Source organism: Lepidochelys kempii, chromosome 4 (genome assembly GCF_965140285.1).
Source record: "Lepidochelys kempii isolate rLepKem1 chromosome 4, rLepKem1.hap1, whole genome shotgun sequence".
In the NCBI taxonomy this organism is placed as follows: domain Eukaryota; kingdom Metazoa; phylum Chordata; order Testudines; family Cheloniidae; genus Lepidochelys; species Lepidochelys kempii.
This window is the reverse complement of record NC_136383.1, coordinates 59,596,814-59,624,566: the sequence shown is the minus strand read 5'-3', so window position 1 is coordinate 59,624,566 and position 27,753 is coordinate 59,596,814. Positions and strand designations below refer to the sequence as shown.

General features: G+C 40.0%; 1 protein-coding gene across 4 annotated transcripts; it reads left to right on the top strand.

Moving 5' to 3' along the window:
- Nucleotides 1-71: 71 nt before the first annotated feature.
- On the top strand, nucleotides 72-27,753 carry PLRG1 (pleiotropic regulator 1). 4 transcript variants are annotated; one of them, XM_078852493.1, is made up of 15 exons: nucleotides 72-345; nucleotides 2,700-2,806; nucleotides 3,897-4,039; nucleotides 5,159-5,212; nucleotides 7,038-7,131; nucleotides 10,641-10,731; nucleotides 10,983-11,084; nucleotides 16,618-16,710; nucleotides 17,561-17,710; nucleotides 17,800-17,901; nucleotides 18,712-18,814; nucleotides 19,829-19,937; nucleotides 21,746-21,885; nucleotides 26,168-26,361; nucleotides 27,552-27,753. In XM_078852493.1, exons 1-15 carry the CDS (start codon nucleotides 154-156, stop codon nucleotides 27,609-27,611), a joined length of 1,734 nt encoding a protein of 577 aa, XP_078708619.1. In that variant the 5' UTR covers nucleotides 72-153; the 3' UTR covers nucleotides 27,612-27,753. The 4 variants fall into 4 exon arrangements, with proteins under 4 accessions (XP_078708619.1, XP_073197512.1, XP_073197513.1 ...); XM_073341411.2 differs by having other exon boundaries at nucleotides 192-277; XM_073341412.1 differs by having other exon boundaries at nucleotides 288-457.

The following is a 27,753-nucleotide window of genomic DNA, read 5'->3' as shown; positions in this document are numbered from 1 at the left end:
CCAGCGCTCTCGGCGTAGCAGCGTCAGAAACGGATCCTGACACCTTCCACCCCCCGCTCTGGGCACCACGCGGGGAGCGGAAGGACTCGAACCCGTAGCTCCCCAAGCAGCGCGATCCGCCCCCGTCCCCTCAGCGCTGCCGGGTCTCGATCGATGGCGCATGCGTCTTTGTCAGCACGTCAGTTCCGGGGCAGTCGGGCAGGCGCCGGAAGTGTCTCCATAGCGGACCGGGCAGGCGGTGCGCGGCCACTCTCTTGCTGCGGGCACCATGGTGGAGGTGAGAGAGCGGTCTCGGCCCGCCCCTGTGGGTGGGGCTGTCGGGCCCTCGAAACCCCAGCGCCCAGGGTGAGGGGCTTGCCGCTGCCGACGCGAGGAGCGCCCGGCCCGGAGAAGCGGGCGGGGGATTCCGGCCTCCCACTGCCCCTGAAGCTGCGATTAGCCCCCTCCCCCGTTTCCGGTATGCCCCGAGGTGGGGTTTGTTCCGCCCGGCGGGGGGATGAGCTGAGCCGCAGGCCGAGGCGTGGGGGCGAGGCTGGGACCCCGCATCCCCCGTGGGACCGAACCCGCCCGCCGCCAGCCTCGCGCAGCAGTGGCGGTGAACCGGGCTCTGGGGCAGCTGCCGGTCGCCCTTGTGGTGCGTACAGTAACGAGGGAGGGGACCAGTGTGTTGGGTCCCGGTCGGGGGGGGTTGCCCCTCGCCCCAGGGTACCGTCTGCACGAAGCGAAGGCGCCTCGGAGGCCGCTGGTCGCTGGCAAGTTACAGCAGAAAACATTCCCGTTTTGAACCCTTCGGGGAAGGTGTCGCCGCCCTGCTCCTTGGCAGCAATGCGAGCACCCCTGGGCTGCCCTGTCAGCTTTAAAACCGACAACGAGTCTGCCGGTCTCTCTGGTCTTTGGTCTCTGTTGACATTATCAGTGGGTTTGACAAGTGGTTAAGATTATGCTGTGGCGTTTATATAGAGGTCTTGCAGGTGAAACTGGACAGAAAGCCACTCACTTCACATAGGTCACATCATCAGATAATAAGTATTAGCTGCCATAGATCTCAAAGTACTTTACAAAAGCAAGTATCATCATCAAACATAGGAATTGCAGTACCGGATCAGACCAGCAGATTATCTGGTTAATCCATGTTGTAGAGTTATATTTAGGCTTGGCAGAATTAGATTTTTGTTCCATCATTTTGACAGATAATATCCATTTTTTATTTGTATTTCATTCCTATTTTTATCCATATACATTTTCACAGTTCCAGGAAATTGTGGGTGGAGAGTCAGACAATAATTATTTAATGACCGTAGATGTTGATTCAAAAAGTTAAAGCTTGATAATAGTTAAAACACACATTGTCAACATCACATGTCAAAATATAGGAAGTAATATCCTTAAATCACACTCTAATAAATTCACAAGCAGCATTTTTATTTTGCCTATCTATGACTTTTTTTTTGTCAGTATATTGTGCTTCTAAACTAAACAGTCCTAGACTTTGCAGTCTATACATGCTTTTAATCTGTTCTGTCCATCCATCTCTGGGCTCCTACTTCTATATTTTTTGAGGTTAGGTGACAAGAACTGAGCCCTTTATTCAAGGTGAAGAGTACTGTCAGTCCCCATTTTACAAGTGGGGCACATGAGAAAGATTGTAATTTGTCCCAAGCTAAACATCGGATCAGCGAGTGAACTAGGAATAGAACTATAGTTTCCTGACTCTGGGTCCATGTTCCTCTCATTGGACTATAGTTACTCCAGTATCTATTATAATTCTTGTTTCTGTTTTTAGTTTGGTTTCAATTCCCATAGTAAAAGAAACTAATATATGCTTTAGTTGCCGTTATTTTCATAGCACTTATAAAGGACACATTTCTTAAGTGTTGATGAAAGAGAGATATAGTGTAGATGGTACTAAGCACGTCACTCAGACATTCCTAATGTTTTTGAATCTTGATCTCTGTCTGCGAATCATGGCCCTCTTCCTGGGTCTTCGGGGAAGAGAAAATGCTAATACAGTTGTGGTAGAAAAACTAACATTTGATATTAGAATTACCATTAAAGTTTTGTTAATCTGTTTATGAGTTCTTGTTCACAGCTCAATAATGTTCTAGACCTTTTCTTTTAAAAACAAAACACTTTGATTAATTAAATGAAAACAAGTGCTACTGATTTTGAGCCCAGAATAACACCTCTGTACAGTTTTCTGATCAGAGGCATACACAAAGGTGGCATAATGTACATGGCACTTTATAAATCTTTTTTTTCTTTTGCTTGTTTATCTAGGCAATAAAATAAAATTTATAGGGAGTTCTGCTCTGTGACTCACTTGCTTTTTGGCTGCTTATAAAAATGGAGCTGGCAAGCATGAGTGAAAAGCTTTTTTGTTTGTCTTCATTAAATTCACCTATGTGCCTATAGTTGGAAACGCAGAATGTTGATCAGAGTTTTGGCTAGCTATTTTTGATCATCACAGTATCCCATGAAAGGGAGAAGTAGTTAATTATTGATTTAAATTTGGAGATGAAACTCTCTCTCACCAAATTATATTTTTTAGCACTCAAGCACAACTGTGTACTTTAGCAAACTAAACAGAGTCCATTTCTTACATACAGAAGGCAAGAATCACTACTGCAATTTTCATTGCCATTTTCAGGTTTTTAATTAAATTCTTGCCACATGTATAATTAAATGTATCTTCTCTGCAGGAAGTGCAGAAACACTCTGTGCACACATTAGTGTTCAGATCCTTGAAGAGAACCCATGATATGTTTGTGGCTGATAATGCAAAGCCTATACCATTAGATGATGTAAGGTAAGAACAGCCATCATAAAATAATTGGTATGTCTAAAAACGTTAATGTGAGGCAGGCACTCCTTTGCAACTGTTTCTAGCGCTGGCTGAAACTCAGGATTTCCAGTTCACTTCAAATTTGGTTTCATTTAAAAATTTTTGAATTTGGTCCAATTCTGATTTAATTATAAACTGAAAATTCCCCTAAAAATTAGTTTTGGAAACACCTACACATGGTGTTTCTAAAACAAAATATGAATCTGGGGAGAGGCAGCTGCTGTCTGAAATTGACATTTAGTAGTGCTGAAACTGACAAAAATATCATTTTCAGTCAGCAGCTGCTGGGTCTGTAGTTCTGGGGCTGCTCACCATGAAGAGTGCCCTTGGACCAGTGACCTCCGGGCTTCCAGACTCCTAGCCAGCTAGCCTGAGAGTCTGGAAGCCCTGGGATTCCTGGTCCCAGGGAAGTCTTCATGGTGGGGCTCCCCAGATCCACGAAGTGTGGAAGCCAGTACCAGGACCTCCAGGCTCCCAGCTCCATAGCAAGCTGAGGCTCCCAGAGCTTACAGGTTCCCTGCTGTGAAGCCAGGAGCCTATGTTCTGAGAGCCATCCTGGCTAGGTCTGGAGCTTACAGGGCTGTCTGGCTCTCAGCTCTGTGACAAGGACTTAGACAGCCTTGCCATGGTGGGGCTGCCATGGAGTTGTGGACCCTGGAAGCCTGGGATCGCCAGCTCTGGGGCAGCCTGCATGGCGTAACTGCCATGGAGCTTCAGACTGTGGAAGCTCAGGGACCCCAGCAACTGCCAGATGAGCTGGTGGGGAACCAGGCAGATTTCTGTAAGAACCCTTTTCTGCAAAAGGTAGTTGAATCTGGTTCAGACATTTCAGGCTTGGCAAAATAGTTTCATTGAAAAATTTCTGACTAGCTCTAATTGTCATCCAAGTCTGATAGTGTACATTCAGACTCTTGGGCAAAACTGCTATCTGGTGATAATGAAAGGAAAATATTAGCATAGCTAATATTTAAAAATATTTTAAAAATAAACATTTTTAAATTAATAATATATTAGAAGATCAAGATTTAATATATTTTGTTGTTTTCTTAAACAGCCACAAATTAAAGATGTCAATCAAGCTTCGCACAGATTATGCTTCTGTGCTGCACATGCCTATTCTGAAGGAAAATTTTAGAGAGAAGGATTCTCCGAATACAGGGGATCTCTATGGACATAAACAGTATCCTGCAAATCAAGGTTAGTGTGCCATTACTAGTTAACCAAAATTAAATTTCAAGATCGCTATGATATAACCTGAGGGAAATATTTGTAAGGAAAACCTCTATTTTTCATTGTCTTATATTCTACTGGCGTATGTCCATACAACATAAACTGTTTGGAACAGGGAAGGTGTTTATCTGTTTGTGATACAATGTTATGCAAATAATAAGATTCAAAAACATAATGGGTATTTCATGTAGGTGGCAAAGAGAAAACAAGACTTTGTGTTCTTCTAGTTTGCCACCAATGGTGGTGGTAAAGAATGTGTGATAAGAGTGATATAGAACTTTTTCAACTGCCTTTAGATATGTAGGTATCGAAAATATCCTATATTTAAGTATGAATTACTCATTGAAGGAGGAATCCCTTTTCCCTTTCTGTTAAAAACTCTTCTAGTGGCACATGAAATGTTCCTTAAGATTTTTTAACTTCTGGTTGATCCCTTCTACTGTGACATGTTGCTCTTTTCTCAAGAGTACCTCACATCTTCATACTGTAGTTGTGATTTTCTTTTCAAAAGATCTTGCTTGAAAACCTTCTGAGAGAGTGACAGGTAGTGAGAGAGGCTGGCATGGTGAGGACTCTCTTAAGAAGAGAAGGAAAAAAAAGATTGTATTTGCCTTCCTTTTTTTCGTTCTCCAATCTCATATAAATTTCATTGTCTTAGCTTAATAACCTGATTAACTCTTCTCTAAAATTCTCATACATTCCAGGTGGAACATTCATTTGTTGGGTAACAGAATCTTTTTTCTTGCTGGTTGAGCTTCTCTAATGCATCCTTATCTGTATGAAATATACTTTTTAGGTTTTTTGTGAGGGACTAATGTTCCTAAAGCGAAGTCATTGTTGGTAATAAGCGGTAACATCAGCATTTCAAAGAATGGTGTTTTTCTGATCAATATCAGGTATCTTACTTACACAGTGGAGAGTAAAAGAAACAAAGGGAAATAGGGAGCACTCAGGTACTGCAGTGTTATAACTTAGATGCAACTGCCATTTTTGCTGGTTGCTGACATGCTACGATTTTTGTAATTGATAATTTATTTTAGTGTTTACAACAAAAAGCAATAATTAAGAAAATATTCTGTTATTTAGGACAAGAACTTGAATATTTGATAACAGGTACACATCCATATCCACCTGGTCCTGGTGAGTAAAATTTTATATAAAAATATCTACTTTTCACACACAAATGATATAAAAACTATTTAAAAATTCAGGAAATTCAGAGTTTGTGCTGATGATCTAGACTGGATAGGTTTAGCTTCAACTGTGAATTTTATTGATAAATTTTAATAAGGATGTTCTCATTTGGGTGTTGATGAAACTCTTCTGACTGGCTATATTAGAAGAAAGTTATGGAGAACATTGGTGAGGCCTCATCTGGAGTACTGTGTCCAGTTTTGGGCCCCACACTACAAGAAGGATGTGGATAAATTGGAAAGAGTCCAGCGAAGGGCAACAAAAATTATTAGGGGTCTGGAACACATGACTTATGAGGAGAGGCTGAGGGAACTGGGATTGTTTAGTCTGCAGAAGAGAAGAATGAGGGGGGATTTGATAGCTGCTTTCAACTACCTGAGAGGTGGTTCCAGAGAGGATGGTTCTAGACTATTCTCAGTGGTGGAAGAGGATAGGACAAGGAGTAATGGTCTCAAGTTGCAGTGGGGGAGATTTAGGTTGGATATTAGGAAAAACATTTTCACTAGGAGGGTGGTGAAACACTGGAATGCGTTGCCTAGGGAGGTGGTGGAATCTTCTTCCTTAGAAGTTTTTAAGGTCAGGCTTGACAAAGCCCTGGCTGGGATGATTTAATTGGGGATTGGTCCTGCTTTTGAGCAGGGGGTTGGACTAGATGACCTCCTGAGGTCCCTTCCAACCCTGATATTCTATGATTCTATGAAAAATAGATAGGCAGTAGCTATAAAATATTTTCTACTTTGCGTATCTACAGGATGCCTCAACTATATTGACTTTAGTGGGAGTTTTGTTTGAATCAGGTCTGTGGTATCATACCCCATATATTTTTACAGTTTAAATGGAATGTTTCAGAAAGTGGGCTATCTTTACTGTTCATAGAATTGGAAAAGTATAGTTTCATTATCAAAGTATATGCTGTAGGAGACATTGAAACTGTCATTTTGATGTAGGAAAAATTAATTTAATCTGAATGCTAGTGTCCAATACTTAAAACATTGGTTAAGAGAGGTGGAACAAATTCTCTAACCTTGTGCAAAAGCACAGTAAAAGCATTTTGAACAGGTATGCCTTAAGGGAAGGGGACAGAATCTCACTCCCAACCCCTAATATTGCAATTTATGGAGGGCTGAAGGTTTTATAGTTCCTACACTACCCCTACAGTCACAGCCAGTGAGTTTAGAAAGTCATGGGTTTTCTTGCTGTCTCTTCTGTAATTTACCCCAAAACAGACTCCACCCATGCTGGGTTCTCTGTTCCACAATGTCTAGGGGAAGGGGTTTGCACACTGTCTCTATGTAGGCATTTCTTGTCTCTTGTAATAGAGCCGTACCACTGCCAGTCAAGCCCTGAATGTGCCCCTGTACATTGTGTTGAGTCACCATGCAAAGGATTTGGACCAAAATGAACAATAACCTTATTTTATTTAGCTTTGCAATATTCTTATCTGTCAGCTATGTCAATGAATGACAAAGATTTCTTTGTTACCAAAATATTCAGTTATATGTAACAGTGGAGATACAAAAATGCTAATGACAGGTTTCAGAGTAACAGCCGTGTTAGTCTGTATTCGCAAAAAGAAAAGGAGGACTTGTGGCACCCTAGAGACTAACCAATTTATTTGAGCATGAGCTTTCGTGAGCTACAGCTCACTAGCTCACGAAAGCTTATGCTCAAATAAATTGGTTAGTCTCTAAGGTGCCACAAGTACTCCTTAAAAATGCTAATGGATCTCTGACCAGATTTATTTGTGCTTTTTGTAACTTTCTTTTATGAGGTGTGGCTCTGACAGCAGACACTAAGATCCAGAGAATGCCCAGTGAATCAGCTGCTCAGTCCTTAGCTGTGGCACTTCCTCCTTCTCAGTCCAGGTACTGTTAAATTATTTTCTTAAACATTTTTTTAATAACCTGTAACCAAGGTAAAAAACATAACCTGGATTTAATGAAGAAAGAATCTTTCTTCAGACAAGAACACCCCCAAATGATCTACTTTTCTTTTTAAATCAATAAATAAAAATACTAACATTAGCTTGGAAATTACAAATTAAGATTGCATTTTGCAGTTAAATGCTAAATCACTAGAGAATATTCTCATGCAAAAATTAATGTCACCCAAGCAATCTTAATTTTGCTCCAGTAGTGTCACACATAGCAATCAGATTATAGTATGCTTAGCCTTCCACTAAACAGGTTTTTTAAGATTAAGAATTTATTTTTTTGTGGTGGTTAGATTAATTTGTTTGGATGGAAGAGTAATGTTATCACAGAATCCGGAAGTAGAACTATTAGGAAGAATGTGGGTGACTATAACTGCATTTGCATATATTTTGTTTTTCTTAAGCAGAACCTTTACTTGGAATGGCCAGGCTTTTCAATGCTTGTGGGTTTTTTGAGAAAAGTATTGTGTTCTCAAGATGATGATGATGATTATGGTGGTTGGGAAGACACTAAAGTGGAAAGCAGTCTTTTGGTCTTAACTCTGAGCTAATTTCTTTTTTGCTTGCAGTAACTGATTACATATCTTTTTCTGCAACCTATAAGTTTTAATCCAGCCCCATAAGCAGTGTTGTTCTTTTAATATACAAAAAAATTCTACTGTGCTGTTTTGCAATCATCACAGTTCCTACTCACATGGTTCTATGTCTGATTTGTAATTTCTCTCTCTTTTGGCCCCAGTTCCAATGCAGATTCACAGTCATTTATATATTCTCTGTTCTGTACATCTCTAATCATAATATTTGTTCAGTGTGAATAATAATCTTCTTTCCAGTTTTATTGTTTGTTGTTCACACAGTAACTCATAATAACAACATAGGATACCCTACTTCAAGCAAAATAGTTTTATTTTTTCATTGCTGGTATCTATTAACTTTTCATGGAACTTAATTGTTCATAAGAACAACTTCTTTCTTGATATGCTATACAGAAATCCTTGATAACTTTCGATCTACCTTCCGGCAATCAAAACATGTGATAGTCAGACATGGGCTTCACATTTAGTATATCTTTAAAGGGATACTTTCCACTTAAAATCACACCTTCCTGAAGTTTTTTTAATTTTTTTTTTTTTTACCTAGTCTTGGTAAAAGTTAAATGCTGAAGGCTGGAATGTTGTTGCCATGGTAACACTATCCAGGGGTTGCTTGGCTGTTACAAGTGCTTAGTGCAGTGCTCCCCAACCTGGGGTGCGCACCCAGGGGAGTGCAGAGGAACATTCCGGGGGAGAGCACAGTGGGGCTGGCTCTAGCCCCAGTAGGGGACAGGGAGGGAGCACCATGCTTCCAGTCCCACTCTGTCTGCAGTCCAGCTCTGCCCTCCTTCCTTCTTAACTCCCAGACCAGCTCCGCCTCTGTCCCCGACTCCCCTATCCCCAGTTCTTCCCCCAGCTCTGCCTTCAGCCCAAGCTCAGCTGCTGAGGAAGCTTGGCTGTCCAGTAATGGAGGGGGAGCATGGACCGTTTCTGTTAATGGTAAAGGGGGGCCACGACTGGAAAAGTTTGTGCGCCACTGGCTAAATGCTTCCATTTGAGGAGTTCTGATGTTATTAGCACCAGCAGAGAATGCAGCCTGCTAATTCAGCAAACCTTGATGTTACTCATAATACAGACAACAAGCTCAGTTCAGTAATGAAGATGCTTGGTCAATTTATTGTTGATGAAGCACTGTCCTAGCACCCCATAGAAGCTACAGGTACGCTAACAAATGTATGTCTGTGAAATGGACCGGCTCAGACAGCAGTTGGAGTCTCTACTGTCCCCTAAGCTGGACAAAGGTGCCCCTCCTATGGCTTCTCCTTTTGTTCATTGATACAAACAAGTTATATATTACACTCCCAACATGGTTAGTTACCACCCTTATCCTTGTACGTGCTAGTTTGAGTAAAACATCCTTTGCCATTAGCCTGTCAACCCATCCTTATCTTACGAGCAATCGGTGTGTTCCTGTACCATCTCTTAAGAATGTGTTTATGTAGTTATTTGAAAACTCTGGGTGTTCTTGTACCATTCTCTCCAGTCAGGAATGCGCTTACTTGGTTAGCCAATATCTAGTGTGTTATTTTGCCAAGGCCAGACCTATTGTAGTTCACAGCATTTGGTTCACACTGTTAGTTATGCCTAGAGCTCCAGCAAGGCTTACAAAAGTAATACCTGAGATTAATACAACAGGAGGGGTGTGTGGAATTTCCCTGTTAATTCAGTCTGTTTACTTTCTTATGTTTCACAGCACTATGTATATCACCAGGTTCTGCTGTTAGTTTGTAGTTTTTTCCCCACACAGTACCAGAGAAAGAAACAGGTTTAAAAAAAAAAAAAGGTGTGGGGGGGTAGTTTTAGATTCTACACTGGCCTTATGAGTCTTCCTGACAATTTTTTTGCTTTTCCATCACATTTCCCTTTTAAAAAAAAACTTTTTAAAAAAAATGTAGTAGATTCCAAGTGATCATTTACCTTAATTTCATTACTGATCCTGAATAAGAGAAGCTGGTGGCTGCACTATGTACTTTAGCACCAGATATCTAGAGCTGGGGAAATTATTTGGATCTCTTGTTCTCTGGAATGGAATGAAATCTCTGAAGCTGGAACTTAGGAGGAAATGGCTAATGTTTATTACAGTAGTGCCTCCTGGTGTCGGATTACTCTGTCAGCATTGGTATTGGGGGGGAAACAGTGCTTGCCTTGTGCACAATAATGTTTGGGGCCTCTCTATACAACTTCCACTCCTGCCCCTGTGCTTTAAAAACCCCTTAAGCTGTGGTCGTTCCTCTTTCATCACCAGTTTGTAAGAATCCACATTGTAATTCTCTCAGCTGGCTTCAGACCAGATGTTAGATTTATGGAGAGCCCAAGCTGAGCAGAGATCTGCAAAGAAAAGAAAATTCTTCAATAAAAATATTTTGAATGCTTTACAGATTTTAATTTAACTTTTGAGTAAGGCATATTAGAATAGAATAGAATTCTAGGACTGGAAGGGACCTCGAGAGGTTATCTAGTCCAGTCCCCTGCACTCAAGGCAGGACTAAGTATTATCTAGACCATCCCTGACAGGTGTTAATCCAACCTGCTCTTAAAAATCCCCATACACAACCTCCCTAGGCAATTTATTCCAGTGCTTAATGACCCTGACAGTTAAAAAGTTTTTCCTAATGTCCAACCTAAACCGCCCTTGCTGCAATTTAAGCCCATTGCTTCTTGTCCTATCCACAGCAGTTAACATTTTTCTCCCTCCTCTTTGTAACAACCTTTTATGTACTTGAAAACTGTTATCATGTCCCCTCTCAGTCTTCTCTTCTCCAGATTTAACAAACCCAATTTTTTAAGTTTTCCCTCACTATTTTAAAGTGTTTCCTATTCATTGTTCAGAACTTCTTTCTCTATCCAGGTTAGAGGGAAATCGTACTGCTGCTGGTGTGGGTGATATTTACAGACATGCCGGGATTCCGGAGCGTGCACAGCCTCCTGGTTTGTCCATGGTGAGATTCTTATAATACATAACTCTTCTAATATTGATGATGTAATCTTTTACTAAATGGGGTTCAGATTCTGTAATTAGCTCCATGTAGCAGTCCTATGCAGTCATCTTGATGGAAAGAGGCTGACCAAAATGTGAGGCCTTGAGAGGAAGGTGCATCCTCAAGGCTTTGAAAGGGGTGCAAGAAACTCCAGAGTTGAGTGGAGAGTGTTTGTCATAGAACATAATCGTAACCTTCTGTTCAATTTATAGGCTCTGATGGAAGCAGGTGGGAACAAAAATTCTGCGTTGATTGCAAAGAAAGCTCCAACAATGCCCAAACCTCAATGGCATCCACCATGGAAACTGTACAGAGTAAGTTGGAAACATGCAACAAAATAAAAAGGAGTATTACATTTTCTATAGATATACTCAAGCCCATATTTTAAAATTTTACTTATCTTACCCCAAAAAGGAATTAAACAGACAGTCAATTTAAAAATCAAGCCTCTGTCTGAAATGTGAGTGTACCTCCAGCCTATTAGAGGTATCACCTGAAAAGAGAAATTAGAATAAACTATTTTAGAGTTTTTTCCCATTTTGTTTACTTCATACGTTTGGCAGCATATTGTTTATAAACATTCATTTTCCCCTCTTGTTTGTGTGGGTCTTTCACTTTAACAGTGAGTGAAAAGAAAAGAGAGAGAGAGAAACTTAGAGTGACTCCTGGACAGATGTAATACCTGTGTGACCGGATTCCCAGGGAAGCCAGCCGAGGTCACTCAATTAGGGTGAACTGCAAAGAATGGGGCAGACAACCCCATAGCTGGTGGCTATTTTAATACTTAGGTTTACCAAGTCAGCACTAAACAGCTTCTGTTACACCTTACTGGTCACTTAGAAGTCCAAACCACAGTTCCCTTAAAGTAACACAGCCTCAGGCCTCCACCTGGTTACCTAAGTCAAATACGATTAAGATGAATGAAAATCTTATTCACCATATAAAAGAAAAGGTTCTACCAATCCCAAAGGATTGGACACATTACTTCCCAGATTAATGAATATTTCAGATCTTACCCAAATACATACTTATAGCCAGTTCTTCTTAACTAAACTAAAATTTATTAGAAAAGAGAGAGAGTATAGGTTAAAAGATCAATGTACATACAGACATGAGTTCAATTCTTGAGGTTCAGATACATAGCAGAGATGACAGGTTTCAGAGTAACAGCCGTGTTAGTCTGTATTCGCAAAAAGAAAAGGAGTACTTGTGGCACCTTAGAGACTAACCAATTTATTAGAGCATAAGCTTTCGTGAGCTACAGCTCACTTCATCAGATGCATATCGTGGAAACTGCTGCAGACTTTATATATACACAGAGAATATGAACCAATACCTCCTCGCACCCCACTGTCCTGTCTCTAAGGTGCCACAAGTACTCCTTTTCTTATAGCAGAGATGGTGAGCTTTGTAGTTGCAAAGAGTTCTTTTAGAATTTAGTCCATAGGTTATAGTCCAATGTCCAGTATCATATTCAAGGTGTTTGCAGCTGAACTGGGACCTCAATATTGCGACTCAAACTTCCCGTGATGAAGTTTAAGTAGATCTTAGTTAAAAGGGATTGGGACCCAAGGATCTTTTATACAATTTCAAGTCTTCTTTGACACCTTTGGGAACAATAGGTAATTAGGGCAACTTTGAAGTAGTTCATCTCATTAGACTGACTTCACACTTGGTAAGGCAACTCGCATCTTTTCATGTATTTATACCTGCTCCTGTATTTTCCACTCCATGCATCTGATGAAGTGGGTTCTAGCCCACAAAAGCTTTTGCCCAGATAAATTTCTTAATCTCTAAGGTGCCACGAGGTCTCCTTCTTGTTTTTGCTGGTACAGACTAACATGGCTACCACTCTGAAACCTGTCACGGATACTTAGATATACAAATTAACATAAGGCAATTGCCTGTTCCTCCACCATTCACAGGTGATTTGCTATACATTTCAAAGAGAGATGAATACAGTGATATCCCTTGTTTACAATTCATTTAGAAGCTAGGATGTTCTTTTGATATCTGAATTATCAGAATACAGCATAGACAGGGACTGTTGATTACATTGTTGACCTTTACCCACATTTATGTAAATACACAAAAACACAAACATTATCTCCCCATATATTTTTAAGGCTTGAATTTGAGTAAGTTATCCTGTAGGATGTTTAATGCTTTCTGGTCATGTCACAACCTGAAACTACTTTTAACTAATTTTTTAAAATTGACTATATTTCCAGTAGGCAACCCTGCAATTGCTGCTCTAACAGTCTTCACAGATCATAATGAAATAAAAACATTAATATAATTTTTAAATACAAACACTTTTGGAGAATTTTTCAGTAAATCTGACCAGTTTTACCTAACGTGAATACTGTCTAAACACTGTTGAATTATCACTTCATTTAGAACTGCTTGACCTGTATGTGCTTGAGCTCAGTCTAAATGTTGCATTAATGTTAATTGTTGCCTTAATTTTATTCTCTCAGATGATACCAATTAGTATTTCTCAGTTATCACCAAGGTATCTGAATACCTTGTGAAATGAGTATATGGAAAAATAAGCATGAAGGGGAAAAATTCTAAAGGTATATGGTAGAAAAAACAAACTGAAAACAATGAAATACTCCCTTTAGATAAACACATTACTTAAAGGAAAAGTTTACATAATATGAAACTCAAGTAGCTTCTGTGCTCAGAGAAATGGTCTGGTTACTGAAGGAAGATCAGACTTAATTGTGAGAGACTGGAAAATCTCACTAATGCTAAGTTACCAGAGGAGTATCTTATCTTGTTAGCACAGTTCAGCTAGTGTATAGTGCCTTTTTATGTACACTTGACATTTTGTAAATATTTACTGAAGATTTATTATCCATGAACCTATGGTTAATGTAAAGAGAAGTCTTTTTGAAAAACAGTTGAGCACAAAGGAATGTGTAAGAGTATGATGTAAGATTATAGCTCTGCAGCAATTCAATTATAAAAATTAAGAGGCACATTTTATTTTTGGTGCAACAGAGTCAAAAAAGGAAACAAGTGAATAGTGGCTGGGACAGTTTAATAAGGAAACCAGGACTTTAGAAAGAATAATTGTATATAACTGAAGGTGACATGGTGGAAGGCTGAGTACCGTAGTCTGCCTGCAGCTCCTGATCAGTCATGGCCCAGCATTAGCTGTTAAAACCCCAAAAGGGAGCAAGGCTGGTTCACCAGATACATTGAACCCATGTGTACAGGGGAGCCTTGATTGGGTTCAGTTTCTTTTAGCACTCTGGCCCTGATTCTCCACTACGCTGGAGCTGCTCTCTGATATAGTGGAGAGTGATAGCCACAGAAAATAGAATGTGGCTTCCAGATCCAGCGCTGCCCAGAAAATAGAGCAACAGGACGATGAGGTTTAGTGAAGCTCTGCTTTACCATACTTCCTCTCATGCCTATTCACAGAATGCCTCTGACATGCCCACAGTCTCCCCTTATGCTGGGTGGGGGATGTGGGGAGTGGTTAGTTTAGGAGGCAGCAGCGCTACCTCCACCAGCGCTCCACTGGTGGAAAGTTTTTCCTATGCAAGAGGAATTGGCCACTGGTGGTTTCCAGCTGTTTTAAGGCCACTTTGAACCAGCAGGCCTTAGGACTTGATCACTGGTCTCTGGTCCACTATCTATTATATAATATGTGCTCTATAGCTATGTATGTATTTCTTGCAGATGTTACTATCACATAATTCAATGAAGAATGTATTCTTTAGAAGACGTGGCCTAAAGCTATGGTTATGGAAATACAAATAAAGATAGCCTTTCAGTTATTTTTTTCCTTCATGTTCACGTAGCCTATAATTTTACTGGATTTTTTTAAAAACTGATTTTTAATGCTTCTGTAAGGTCCTTGATGGATTACCCTGGAAACTGAAGTTCTTGCTATTTACCCTTGCCCAGGTGCTACCTGTTCTGTAATGTCATTTTCTCTCACCCCACAACTGAAAGAGCCAACTTTAGGGAGGGCATATCACAGTCTATTCGCTATGCCCTCCTGCTAGCTGTCCTAGGGATTAGCTCCACCAGTGGGTGCGCCCTCTTCCGGTGGTACGTCTCCTGTGATCGGCTCCACTTTCAGACCTTCGTCACTCCACGAACCGCAGCATCATCTTCGTGAGTCGGCCCTCCAGCCTTGGGTAGTATTGCTGATTGGGGATGGGTATCACTGTCCGTAGTCCACCACTTCCCCAGTGGCTAATGGGGTGAACCCAGGCCCTCTCACTACTGCAGGTCCCAACTCAGGGACACTGTAGATAGCAGTCTCATGTGGCACTTCTTTACCTTCTTTCTGTCCTGCTACAATTCCCTGCGTCACTTCCCCACAGCCTTGACACCTTCTTAGTACTCACCTTGTGGCCTTCAGCTGTCCAGTCTCAGCAGCCAGCCAGGAGCTCCTTGCTCCCCTGGTTCCTGCCAGCAGTACTCCAGCTCTCTCAGCCTGCTAGAGACACAGTCCTCACTCCTGACTCTGTCCCTGCAGCTCCTTTTATGTAAGCCCACTGGGCCCTGATTGACTGCTCCTTGCAGCCTCTCTCCCATTGGCTTTTTCCCTTGCAGCCTCCCCAGGCTGCTTGGAGGACTCACCTCCACTTCTCCTCTCTAGGACAGGGTATGATTAATCCCTTCCACATCTGCGTGGGGTAGACACCCCATCACACACCCTCCCTCTCAAGCCTGAAGCCTTCAGGGTGAGATATGGATACACCCAGCCCTGTAGCTACCTAACTTGTGACTGCAGATCATCCCTCGCTTTTTCTATTTCCCTCAACTGGAGACGCACATTTTCCTGTTCCTCCATAACATACTTGAGCCATTCGCTTTGGAACACTAAGTCTCCTTCTGCTGTTTGCAAGGCCTGCTGATCAGCTGCCAGTTTGTCCTGAAGCTCCTTTATTTACCCTGCAGGGTCCTTCAATGCCCCCTTCATTCAGGGTCGGTGTCCCCGCAATAGCCTGTTGTGCCACTGTGTACTCCAGCTCTCTCTGCCTTCTAGGGACACAGTCACCTCTTCTTGAGCTCCCACCTACCCACTGACTGACTCTGTCCCTGCAGATCCTTTTATGTGAGCCCGTTGAACCCCGATTAACTACTCCTTGCAGCCTCTCTCCCATTGGCTGTTTCCCTTGTAGCCTCTCTAGGCCCCTTAGAGGACTCACTTCCACTGTAGGGCAGGGCACAGTTAATCCCTTCTACACCTGTGTGGGGTGGACGCACCCCATCACAAATGGGATGGTAGTTCATTCTCGGTATCAACTCATTAATTGGTGCATCAACCCAACAAGGTTGCTGGTTAATTCCAGTGGTGATGGATTGTATTTTTTTTATGTGCACACACCTATCTGGGGAGAACTGGACTGAAATTGCCAGATTTACTTCCCTGCTATGATGGTCAGTCAGCTGATGACATCTTTCTGTAAATGTTGTTGAATGAGTACTGGTAGTTCATGTAAACTGTATGGGAATATAGAAGAGAGGCAGCCAAGACATGGTCCTTGCCTGAGGAATCTAAATGGTAATCTACAATAATTTCTGACCTGATATGGATTTGAATCAATGGTGAAGGTTTCTCTCCCACTACAAATCCCCAGTTTCTCATATTTTGACACTTAAGTGTCCATTCTTCTTCTTCTGAAAATGTTGCTTCTATTTCAGTCAATATTTAACTTTATTTTCCAAATCTAATTTTAGATCTCTGATTTTATTGTGAAGCCTTATAATTCTTGGGCTAATATTGATGGAAATTCTGAAGTAGAGTTAACAACAACTATGTCAACAGATGTACCTTCATTTTGATTCAGGAGGCTTTTATTATTATTTCTAAAGGTTATCAGTGGTCACCTGGGCTGGGTGAGATGTATTGCAGTTGAACCAGGAAATCAGTGGTTTGTTACTGGCTCTGCTGACAGAACTATAAAGGTAAGGAATGGAAGGAAGGATTGGCGAATTATGGTTCCAGTTTAACTTTACTTTCTCACTCGCTTCTTAAATGTTTTCAGCTGTTGGAAATGGTTTCTTGATTGTCATGCACAGAACAGTCAGCTCTAAAACACATTTTCTTTCACTATCCCGCCACTCATCATCTTCTGGAGGATTACTTTCTGTGTGAGATCTGATTCATCGAACATTCCAAAATCAGGATTAGCATTAATATTGAAACCTCTAGATGACTGATACTCAGAGCTCAGTGATTCAGGAGCCAAATTCGCGATCAACATTAACCAAAAGAGCCACTGTATGTGAATTCATCGTTTCATTTACGAGATAGATATAGAGATAGGAAAAAGGTGTATATAAATTATTTATAATTATTCTCCGCAAAATACTGACCAAATATTTTATCAACTACAATTGGTTAATAACAGTAAAAGTATCCTTATTGGTTGGTTAAGTGTTCATGTCACGTTCCCTGTCAGTATCCGACCAGGTCAGGAAGCTAACAATCCAACCAGTGGACCAAATTCAATGATGAATCTTGGTCATGTTCCAGCTGAGGCATGTTGCACATATACTAAGAAGAAGAATTAAATCACAGTGTTTTAATAACTTGTGCTGCAAAGAGCCATAGGAGACTCATTCAAGAGCCACTTGTGGCTCATGAGCTTTAGTCTGAGTATCACTGTTCTAGACCTGATGATGCTAATGAGATAAGGCTATGTGCTAATTTAGTTCTTAAACCTTAATTATGCATGATAGATTTGCCTAGGGTATAACTATATAATGCTTTGATATCTGGTTAACTTACAAATATTTGTATCTATCAATACAGATCTGGGACCTTGCTAGTGGCAAATTAAAATTGTCTTTGACGGGGCACATTAGTACTGTACGAGGGGTGATAGTAAGTGGAAGAAGTCCGTACCTCTTCTCTTGTGGAGAAGATAAACAGGTGAAGTGCTGGGATCTTGAATATAATAAGGTAAGTTTAGACTTCTTTGGTCAAGGCACAATGAATGAAAGATTGTCCTTTTAAATATCCAGTTAACTAAAGTCTATTTATCTATCTAGGTTATAAGGCATTACCATGGTCATCTAAGTGCAGTTTATGGTTTGGACTTGCACCCGACAATAGACGTGCTGGTAACATGTAGCAGAGATTCAACTGCACGAGTACGTAAAACAGTGAGATTTAACTTTGTTACATGTCCACTTTTATAATTTAAAAAACCTGTAAGCATACAAAAATTAATACATAAGTAGGAAAGTTGAATTATCTAAATGAACTCCTTTACCAAAAATGCCATACCTTTTGTACCTTCACTTATTGCATTAAGTCCCTGCCCTGGTCAGACAGAAACCTGAGTGAAAACCACAAGTTGAAGGTCAACACACTTGGGCTCTGACAGACCAATGAATGAGCAAAAATTCCAGTATTGAGAGCTCCACCAAGAGCACTCTGCCTCCAATTTCCAGGCATTTAAATCTAGGAACTTCTAACTCTTGAGCTCCTCTGCTAATTTCAAGTCCTACAATGGCTCATGGAAAGAGGGGTTGTTTTGGTAATCAGGATCCAAATCATGTTGGTCTTTATAGATTAAAATTGAAGCCTTGAGTTGTGCTCAACAGTGTATAGAGGGCTAGTGGATTCTTATATATTACTTACAGCTGAGTCCACTAATATATATTATTTAGACAGTTAAGAACCTTTAGTCTTTAAAGTTTTTTGGCCTGAGAGAGTAGTACAGCTTTATGGTGACTGGCTTTAAATAAAGTTGTCCTGATTCCTTAGAATACATTGAATGGCAGCTTTTCCATGTTTTTTTCAACAGCTTGCATAGTTCTGTGATGAATTTATAAGTCAAAAGTATGGTAGTTTCATTTTTCAGGATTGTGGCATGTAAGCCATGCAATAAATGATAGGACCTAAAAAATGATGAACATATGTTTTCTTGACTAATTGAATTTACTGTGCTCTCATAGATTTGGGATGTGAGGACAAAAGCCAGTGTGCATACATTAGCGGGACACACAAATGCAGTGGCAACAGTGAAGTGCCAAGCTGCGGAACCACAGATTATTACCGGTATGGTATATGTTGTTTCCCAAATTGAATTACTCAAAACCAGCTAACTGTGCATATAACTCCTCTATATAAGCACACATTCATATCACTGTTACCTTCATTGATTAATCCCAATTAATCACATTTGGTTTTCCAATTTGCTGTGTCTTGTATTAAATTAGTTGGTAAGCTGTTGGAGGCAAACAAGGACCATATATTGTGATGTTTGTGCCGGGCTCTGGTCTCTTAGGAGCTAATGTAATACAAAAAAACCCTGCAACATTAATGCAAAAATATGGTTTTGTGTTTAAGTACAAGTCAGGTGATGCAGAAGTAAAGGTTCTGATAGTAACACTGCACATATATAGTATTTCCAATTACTAGTTCGCCTGTTAGTAATGTGCCTAATTATAGGTAGTATGTATTATTCAATGAAAACTTCACTTTCTGCATTTCTGGACTCTTCTTGTGCTTTAAATATTCTTACTTTTTTTTTTTTCATTTAATATGTAAAATGATGTTTGGGTGGTTCTTTTCATGTCCATGAAATCATGCAAGGGGAAGAGTCAATGTAAGTTTAAATAATACTGTGTATTAATACAGTGTAAATAAGAGGAAATACAAAAAAACTAAAGGGAAGAATTTCAGATTGTACAGTTAAGTGTAAAAATGAGGTGTCAACCCCAGTATACCAAAAGCCATATATGGTCAAAATCCAACTTAGTTGCATGATGACAACTTGCATTTCTTTCTAGTTTCAAACTAGATCAGATAATCTTCATTCCTTCTCTTAAATATTTATAATGTTGCTATAGACTGTTAAAAGCCAATATGTTTTACTTCAGAGGTGGTTGTACATCAGTATTTACTAAAGATCACTGTATCTAGTTGGTATGTTTGTCAAGCACTTTTAGGATGAAACATCTTGTTTTAATTTATTAGCAACTCCTGTATATCAGAATTGGTTGTCCAAACAAAAGTTGGTAGTGTTTATAGTATATACTGTTTTTGTCTTTTTTTTTTTTAAAATCACAGGAAGCCATGATACCACAATACGACTGTGGGACTTAGTGGCAGGAAAAACTCGTGTCACTTTGACAAATCACAAGAAATCTGTAAGAGCAGTTGTATTGCATCCAAGACAGTAAGTTTTCCTCGTTCCGTTAGCCCTTCACAGTTTGTAATGTGTGACAGGAGAAGCAAGCTAACATTAGATATGTTGTAGAACATTAGTTTTATATGTACTACCCAGTCTAGCAAATAAAGAGTTCAAAAATATATACTCAACAGGAAACCATTGCATTTAAGGTATCTGAGAAGCAGTTATTAACACCGATTCAGCTCCACTGGGGTTAGCATTGCTGTGGAGATCTGTTGTAGATTCTTAAGCACCAGGGTTAGTTGACACTGTACTTCCACCAGTGGCACTAGGACTCCCAATGTTGAAGGAGCTGAATCTTTATTGAAAGAAAATGGGAAGGTTTTGCAAATTTTCTTTTGTACACAAGCCCTGAGTTGAGAGTAGTTAATACCATGGTGATGGGCTGTCAGGTTTAGTATCCTGTCTCTGCATTTGCCAGTATCAGATGCTTCTAAGGCAGGTGTAAAAAAAAGCCCTGTAGTAGGTAGTTATGGAATAATCTGTCTAGTAGATAATAATAGATAATCTGCCCATTCCTAATCTCCCTCAGTTAGCAGTGTTTTATGCATTGAAGCATAATTCCCATAAAGAATCCTAGGATACCTGCCCTATTAATGATTTAGAAAAGGATGACACATGATTATGATATGGCTGCATCTGATTCCTTTTAATTTCAGTCTCCTCCTTACAAAACTTCAGAATCTGTGTGAAGTGAATTGGTTCCAGTCCAGCTCCGGTACTGAACATTTTAAAGAGCCACCTCTCTTATCATTATTAGGAATCTGAGCAGAGAATCTGAAGATGTGTTGAACACAGACTGAACTACCCTCTCACACCTAGAGAGCTTATATTTGTTTGTTAGAAAACTTTCAGCCCAAGGCCTTGTCAGCTGTGCACCTTTCACAAACTCTAAATTTACTTGATCTGTCTTTTATCTGGATTAATTGACCGGTAACCCCAGTTCGGTATGACTATTTCTTTTAAAAAGTCAGTGAACTGCTTTGAGGATGCCTGATTAAAAATATTCTAAGATGCTTTTAAACTTTGCTGCCCAGATCAAATATGTGAAGACTCATTTGAGAATGAGGGAACTAAGTTATTTAAGGGTGATTCAGCTATTCATACAAATTAGCTTTTGGAAGTTAACTGTTTCTCTGTAGAGGTGCCTTACACACTGTTGCATAGATTTAGAAGAATGACCATCTTGGCAGTTTTTCTTGGTCTTCAATATTCTCAACAAGGAAATCTGCAAAAGTGCACTTGTCCAGTAATGTGAGAGATCTTTTGAGAATGCTGTGTCTCTTAACTTTTCTGATAGTACTTCTGTGCATGAGTATTGCCAGAATAAAAATGCAAGACAGTTTAAATTTGGGATACTGTAAAAGCTAATGTTCATGTGTTCTTATTGAGAATTACTATTTCTCTGAAACTTTTATCTTCATTACACCATTAATGCATACCTGAAAACAAAACAAACAAAAATACCTTTCATGTGGTTGTGTGGTTATGTAATCCAATTAATAAAATGAAAAACAAACGTAGTGAAACATAGCAGAGTTACACAACGAACATTTGCATTATAAGAAAGTAATGTATATAAATGTATGTAAATATAAAAGTTTGTTTTTATAAACTGGCTCTTTTGGAAAAATGGTAATTTAGTGATAAAGTAGTTTTGGAAGTAACAATCAGCATCTGCCATATACAACTGTAGCTTTAGGAGTGATGTGCTACTCTGAAATGAATTATTAATAAAATGATATGATTTAACTATTTTTTAACTCTCCTTTACTGTGCTAATCTTGTTCCAGTTATACATTTGCATCTGGTTCTCCAGATAACATTAAACAGTGGAAATTCCCAGATGGAAACTTCATTCAAAATCTTTCTGGTCATAATGCTATTATCAACACGTTGGCTGTGAATTCTGATGGAGTGTTGGTATCAGGAGGTAAATTTAAACATCCTGATTTTTTTCTATGTGAATGCGTTTAAGCCTAAATCCTTAGCCAAAGATGCATCTTAAGTAGGTGGGCTAAGTAACGCCTGGAGAGCAAGAAGAGGAGTCCCTGTCCTCTCTCTTACCACTTGCTGCTATGGAGTGGCTGCAGAGTCACCCTGTGGACCCCACTGCACTCTTGAGCCTGATGCATCCATTGCCTTCTTAATATGTTGTCTATAGGTGTGGGTTGGATTGGTCAAATCCATATAGCAGTAGATCTCCCTGGCCTACTTCTGCCTCACTCCTACCCACTCACTGCATGGTAGTGCGCATGAAGTGGAGCTCCGCAAACACAAGGTGCATGTGTCCCTGCGAAGCCCACCAGATCCTAACCCCTCACTTCATATGCAGCAGAAGAGCGTTTGTTCTGTTTCCTGAAAGCGCTTTGCATATCTTTGATATCATGGTGATACTGAAAGCTGGATAGGCAGTATTTGCCCCTTAATGAATACACTAGAATCTACTTGGCTCAGCCTCGTGTATCAAAGTCTGTCTTACTCTATGTGTGTGTATGTATGTATATATTTTAAACTGAAGAAAGTAACCACATTGCTGTGTTAACATTTCACTATTTGTTTCTCCATACATTGAACCCATCTACCTTTTTTGAAACTACCTCCCATCAAATTTTACAAATGGTGTATATTATTTAATTGAATGCTGAGTAATTCCTAACTATATCTGTTACTAGTTAATTTATTAGAACATTGATTAGCCCAAGTTGATGGTGACTTTTTTTCAATAGCAAGGTTAATCAAGTACTGCAGTATAAATAATTTTGATGTAAAGATGTACTATCAAAACTATATGTTTATGTATTGTGACAAAGTTCCTCCTCTGCCTTGGTAGGTCCTGCGTTTATTGGCAGATTTGCTCGCCTCAGAGGTTCACAGCAGCCCTCAGTTTGGCCACTTTCATGGCTCAAATCTGCCATTCACTCAGTTAGCCTCATCACTGGCCAGCGTGGGGAAAAGGAAGATGAACAATCCCCGCAGTCTCTGCTGATCCACCTAGTGGATTGGGGAACAGGCCAGAGACCTTCCCCTCTGGTGGAACCCACAGTCCAGGTCAATTCCCCCAGTATCAAGTAGGGAGTTGGAGGGATGGGGGGAACCCGGGCCCGCCCTCTACTCTGGGTTCCAGCCCAGGGCCCTGTGGATTGCAGCTGTCTACAGTGGCTCCTGTAACAGCTGCTTGACAGCTACAACTCTCTGGGCTACATCCCTATGGCCTCCTCCCAACACCTTCTTTATTCTCACCACAGGACCTTCCTCCTGTTGTCTGATGATGCTTGTACTTCTCAGTCTTCCAGTAGTGCGCCTCTTGCTCCCAGCTCCTTGCATACACACCACAAACTGAAATGAGCTCCTTTTTAAACCCAGGTGCCCTGATTAGCCTGCCTGTCTTAATTGATTCTAGCAGCTTCTTGATCGGCTGCAGGTGTTCTAATCAGCCTGTCTGCCTTAATTGTTTCCAGAAAGTTCCTGATTGTTCTGGAATCTTCCCTGTTACCTTAACCTGGGGCTCATATATCCACCTTCTATCACTCTCCTGTAGCCATTTGGCCTGACCCTGTCACAGTATATATATATGTACTCAGTCATGTCTAAGTAATGAGTAAAATAAGTAAAGTAATCAGGGAAGCTCCTAGAGGTCCCAACTGAAATCAGGGCCCCATTCTGCTAGGGTACAGTACAAACATATTGAGAGGGTAGTGTATGACTTTAGACAGCTAGCAGTCTATAGATGAGGCAGATGAAGGGTGGGCGAAGGGAAATATTATCTTCTGTTTGCAGACCAAGAACTGATTGTCATTTTGCCCAGGATCACATAGGGAGCCAGAGGCAAAGTAGGAATTAAATTCAGATCTGCAGAGTCCCAGTCCAGTGCCTTAACTACAAGACCAACCTTTTTTACTTTCTTCTTTTTACTTCTGATAGCATTGAAGAACCAGTACAGCTATGGGAGAGTGAACTGAGATTCTATTCTAGTTTATGCACTACTCACAGAATTATTATCTAAGTTACAATTGCCGGGGCAAATTCTGCCTTTGGTTTCACTTGGGCAAATCTATTGTACACGTGTAACCAAGGGTAGAATTTGGTTCACAGAATCATACCTGAGCCAGAAAATGCAGCTTTTCCTTCCTTTAATGATGAGTTTGCAGAAAGACTGTTAGTGATAAACATTTTTTTATTTGTAAACGGAGCATGTTTGCTCTGGAAGTCATTGAGAGAAATCACTTTTCAGAGGAGAATCATACTTTATTTAAACACCTAAATGTTAGTTATTGACACATTTAGTGTAGTGTTAAGCATAGGGGGTCAGTTTATTCTGATTTTAAATACAGGTAAGTGGGCTTTTTTTTTTTAAATATAAATTAAATCTGTATTTGTCATCATAAATAATAGTTTATAGCCTTAAGGATTTATGCAAATTGTGTCGGTAAAAGCTTTTAAAAATGGGTTCTTTTTTATTTAATTCTAGATGATTTTGAAGGATAAATTCTGCAAGGGCCTTGTAGGAGCATTTGTACTGGTTTTAGTATGAAACTGGCCTGCTCTTATTCTGTAGGCGGCTCCTTTGAAATAGCTGAAGCTTATGGAGAAACTAGTTTCTTTCCACAGATCAAAACTGCTGTTCTAGTCAGAACTATATTTTAAAGACTTCTTTAAAAAACTGGGACCCTACAAAAACCGGTGTTCTTGAAAATCAGTGCACAGTCTGCCACAACTTCAAAGAAACTAACGCTGAAATAAGATACATTAATGTTTAAAGTCTTACCTTAGAAAAGACACTTCCTGAAATGTCTGGATTCCATATCTGGCTGGTATTAGTGCACAAATTAAACTCTGGTTTGACTAGGTGGCACATGTATCATAACTGAAACATTGCTTTGATAATGGGTCTTTCCAAACATGGATCTCAGATCCATGGAACTACCCTTAAACTGACGCTACTGGCAGCGATATTGGCTCTAGTTTAATCTGAAGGCGCTTCTATAAACTTTACATAAGAACATAAGAATGGCTTTACTGGGTCAGACCAAAGGTCCATCTAGCCCAGTATCCTGTCTTTCGACAGTGATCAGTGCCAGGTGTCCCAGAGGGAACGAGCAGAACAGGTAATCATCAAGTGATCCATCCCCTGTCGCTCATTCCCAGCTTCTGTCAAACAGAGGCTAAGGACACCATTCCTGTTCATCCCGTCTAATAGCCATTGATGGACCTATCCTCCATGAATTTATCTAGTTCTTTTTTGAACCCTGTTATGGTCGTGGCCTTCACAACATCCTCTGGCAAGGAGTTCCACAGGTTGACTGCATTGTGTGAAAAAATACTTCCTTTTATTTGTGTTAAACCTGCGGCCTATTAATTTCATTTGGTGACCACTAGTTCTTGTGTTATGAGACGTAGTAAACAGCACTTCCTTATCTACTTTCTCTACACCAGTCATGATTTTATAGACCTCAATCATATTTCCCCTTAGCCGTCTCTTTTCCCAGCTGAAAAGTCCCAGTCTTATTAATCTCTCCTCATACTGAAGCCATTCCATGCCCCTAATAATTTTTGTTGCCCTTTTCTGAACCTTTTCCAATTCTAATATGTCTTTTTTGAGATGGGGCGACCAAATCTGTACACAGTATTCAAGTTGCGGGCGTACCATGGATTTATATAGAGGCAATGTGATATTTTCTGTCCTATTATCCATCCCTTTCTTAATTATTCCCCGCATTCTGTTTGCTTTTTTGACTGCCGCTGCACATTGAGTGGATGATTTCAGAGAACTATCCACAGTGACTCCAAGATCTTTCTCGAGGGGTAACAGTTAATTTAGACCTAATTTAAACTTATGCAAGGTCCTAATGTTTCTAATTAATTCATAATTGAGTATAGAAATACCATCCCATTTGTAATGCCATATGCTACCAAGTGGGGAATTGGAGTTCAAGATTCCGGCATCATTTATCTGTTCCCAGACAGACTAAGGAAAACTTAGATGAACTCCAGAGGGAGCTGCAGCCCTCCCTCTTTGTTGGGAAGGGAACAAGGAAACCAAAAGGAAATGGGGAATCTACTGAGATGCAATAAACTATTCTAATTGAGTGTTTTGGCTAACCAGTTCAAACCTGTGGATTTCCTCATGCCTTAGTCAGAAGTTCAGAGTACTACTCTTATAGAAACGGTGACAGAAATGGATTTAATGACATACTGATTTTTCTCTCTTTCAGCTGATAATGGCACTATGCATCTTTGGGACTGGAGAACTGGGTATAATTTCCAGAGAGTACATGCAGCTGTACAGCCTGGTTCTTTGGACAGTGAATCAGGAATATTTGCTTGTGCATTTGACCAGTCAGAAAGCAGATTGCTCACTGCTGAAGCTGATAAAACCATAAAAGTGTACAGAGAAGATGATACTGCGGTATGCTGAAGTGTCTTAATTGCATTTTCCTGAAGTCCACAGTTTCAAGACAAAATTAACAGTCAGGTTTTCTGCAGAGCTATTTTATTCAGGTTAAGGTTGCAATATTTCTATCCAAGAGGAAAATAGTAGTGTGTCTAATAATATGTGGACTGTGGCTAGCTTCTGCACTAGTTAACTACTGTTATACTACTGTTAACTGTAGTATAGCAAGCCTGTCTAAAGGAGGTCCATCTATTCAAATACAGAACTCCCCTTGTGATGCAGTGTGGGGCTATCTTATTCCAAAAAGAGTGTACATTGCAAATTGAGGCCAGTGTAGTGGTGTGCCTGATAGTAATCTTCAAGACAAAGATGCAGTTTAAAAGGAGTATATTACTCTTCTTTATATGATACCCTATAGAATAGTTTATAAGGCAAACAGACTGGAATCTAGTGTAGACAACTTATTTTCAAAGTACTACACTTTGTTAAAAGTGTACATCAAGGAATGGGATCAGTGACTGTATAGTCGCTCTATATAATAAGTGTGTGTAATACATGGAATCTAATCATAGTTTTTGGACTTTCTGGTCTGCTAGGCACTACTATAGTACAAATAATAGATATGAATAGGGTTAGATAATGTTACTTTGCACTTACATGGTGCCCTCCATCTGAGGATTGAAGGGTGCATCACAAATAATGAATTTGCAGCTCAATATCTCTTGGAGGTAGCTGTTTTCCCCACTTGGGAGGAAATGAGGCACAGGGGTTAAAGAACTTGCCCACGGTCACATAGCATATCAGTGGCAGAACTGAGTAGAGCCCAACTCTGGTGACTTCCAGTCCTGTGCCCTGATCACCAGAACATTCTTCTTAACCTGTCATTGACCTCTCATGATCTTGTTTCTCCCACCCAAAATATTCACAAAAACGAGATTCGTCCAGGACTTCCAGTGGTGGGAAAGGGAGGAGGAACAGAGTTAATGAGTATATGAAGCCACTGAGCATTCTTTAGTAAAATTCTAGCTAAAGCAAATACATAAACTGTTCAATATTATAAATATATGAATATAGTGTATCTATGAAATTTATAGTATGTTATGTGTAACCAATCTTTAAACCATAAACTAATTATAGCTTAGTTTACAGTTAAAAATAATTTTACTACAATTTCAGTCTTTATTTTTGTTACTTTTTTTTTCCAGACTGAAGAAACTCATCCTGTCAGCTGGAAACCAGAAATTATCAAGAGAAAGCGATTTTAATGAGGCAACATCTGCATAGTTATGCTATCATTTTGTTTTGTCTTTCCTGAGAGCATTATGCTCTGTATAGAACTACAGAGCAGGAACTCAGCTAAAGTCATTGCTGTTTCACCTTGTTTTACAATAAATTTTGTTTCTATTA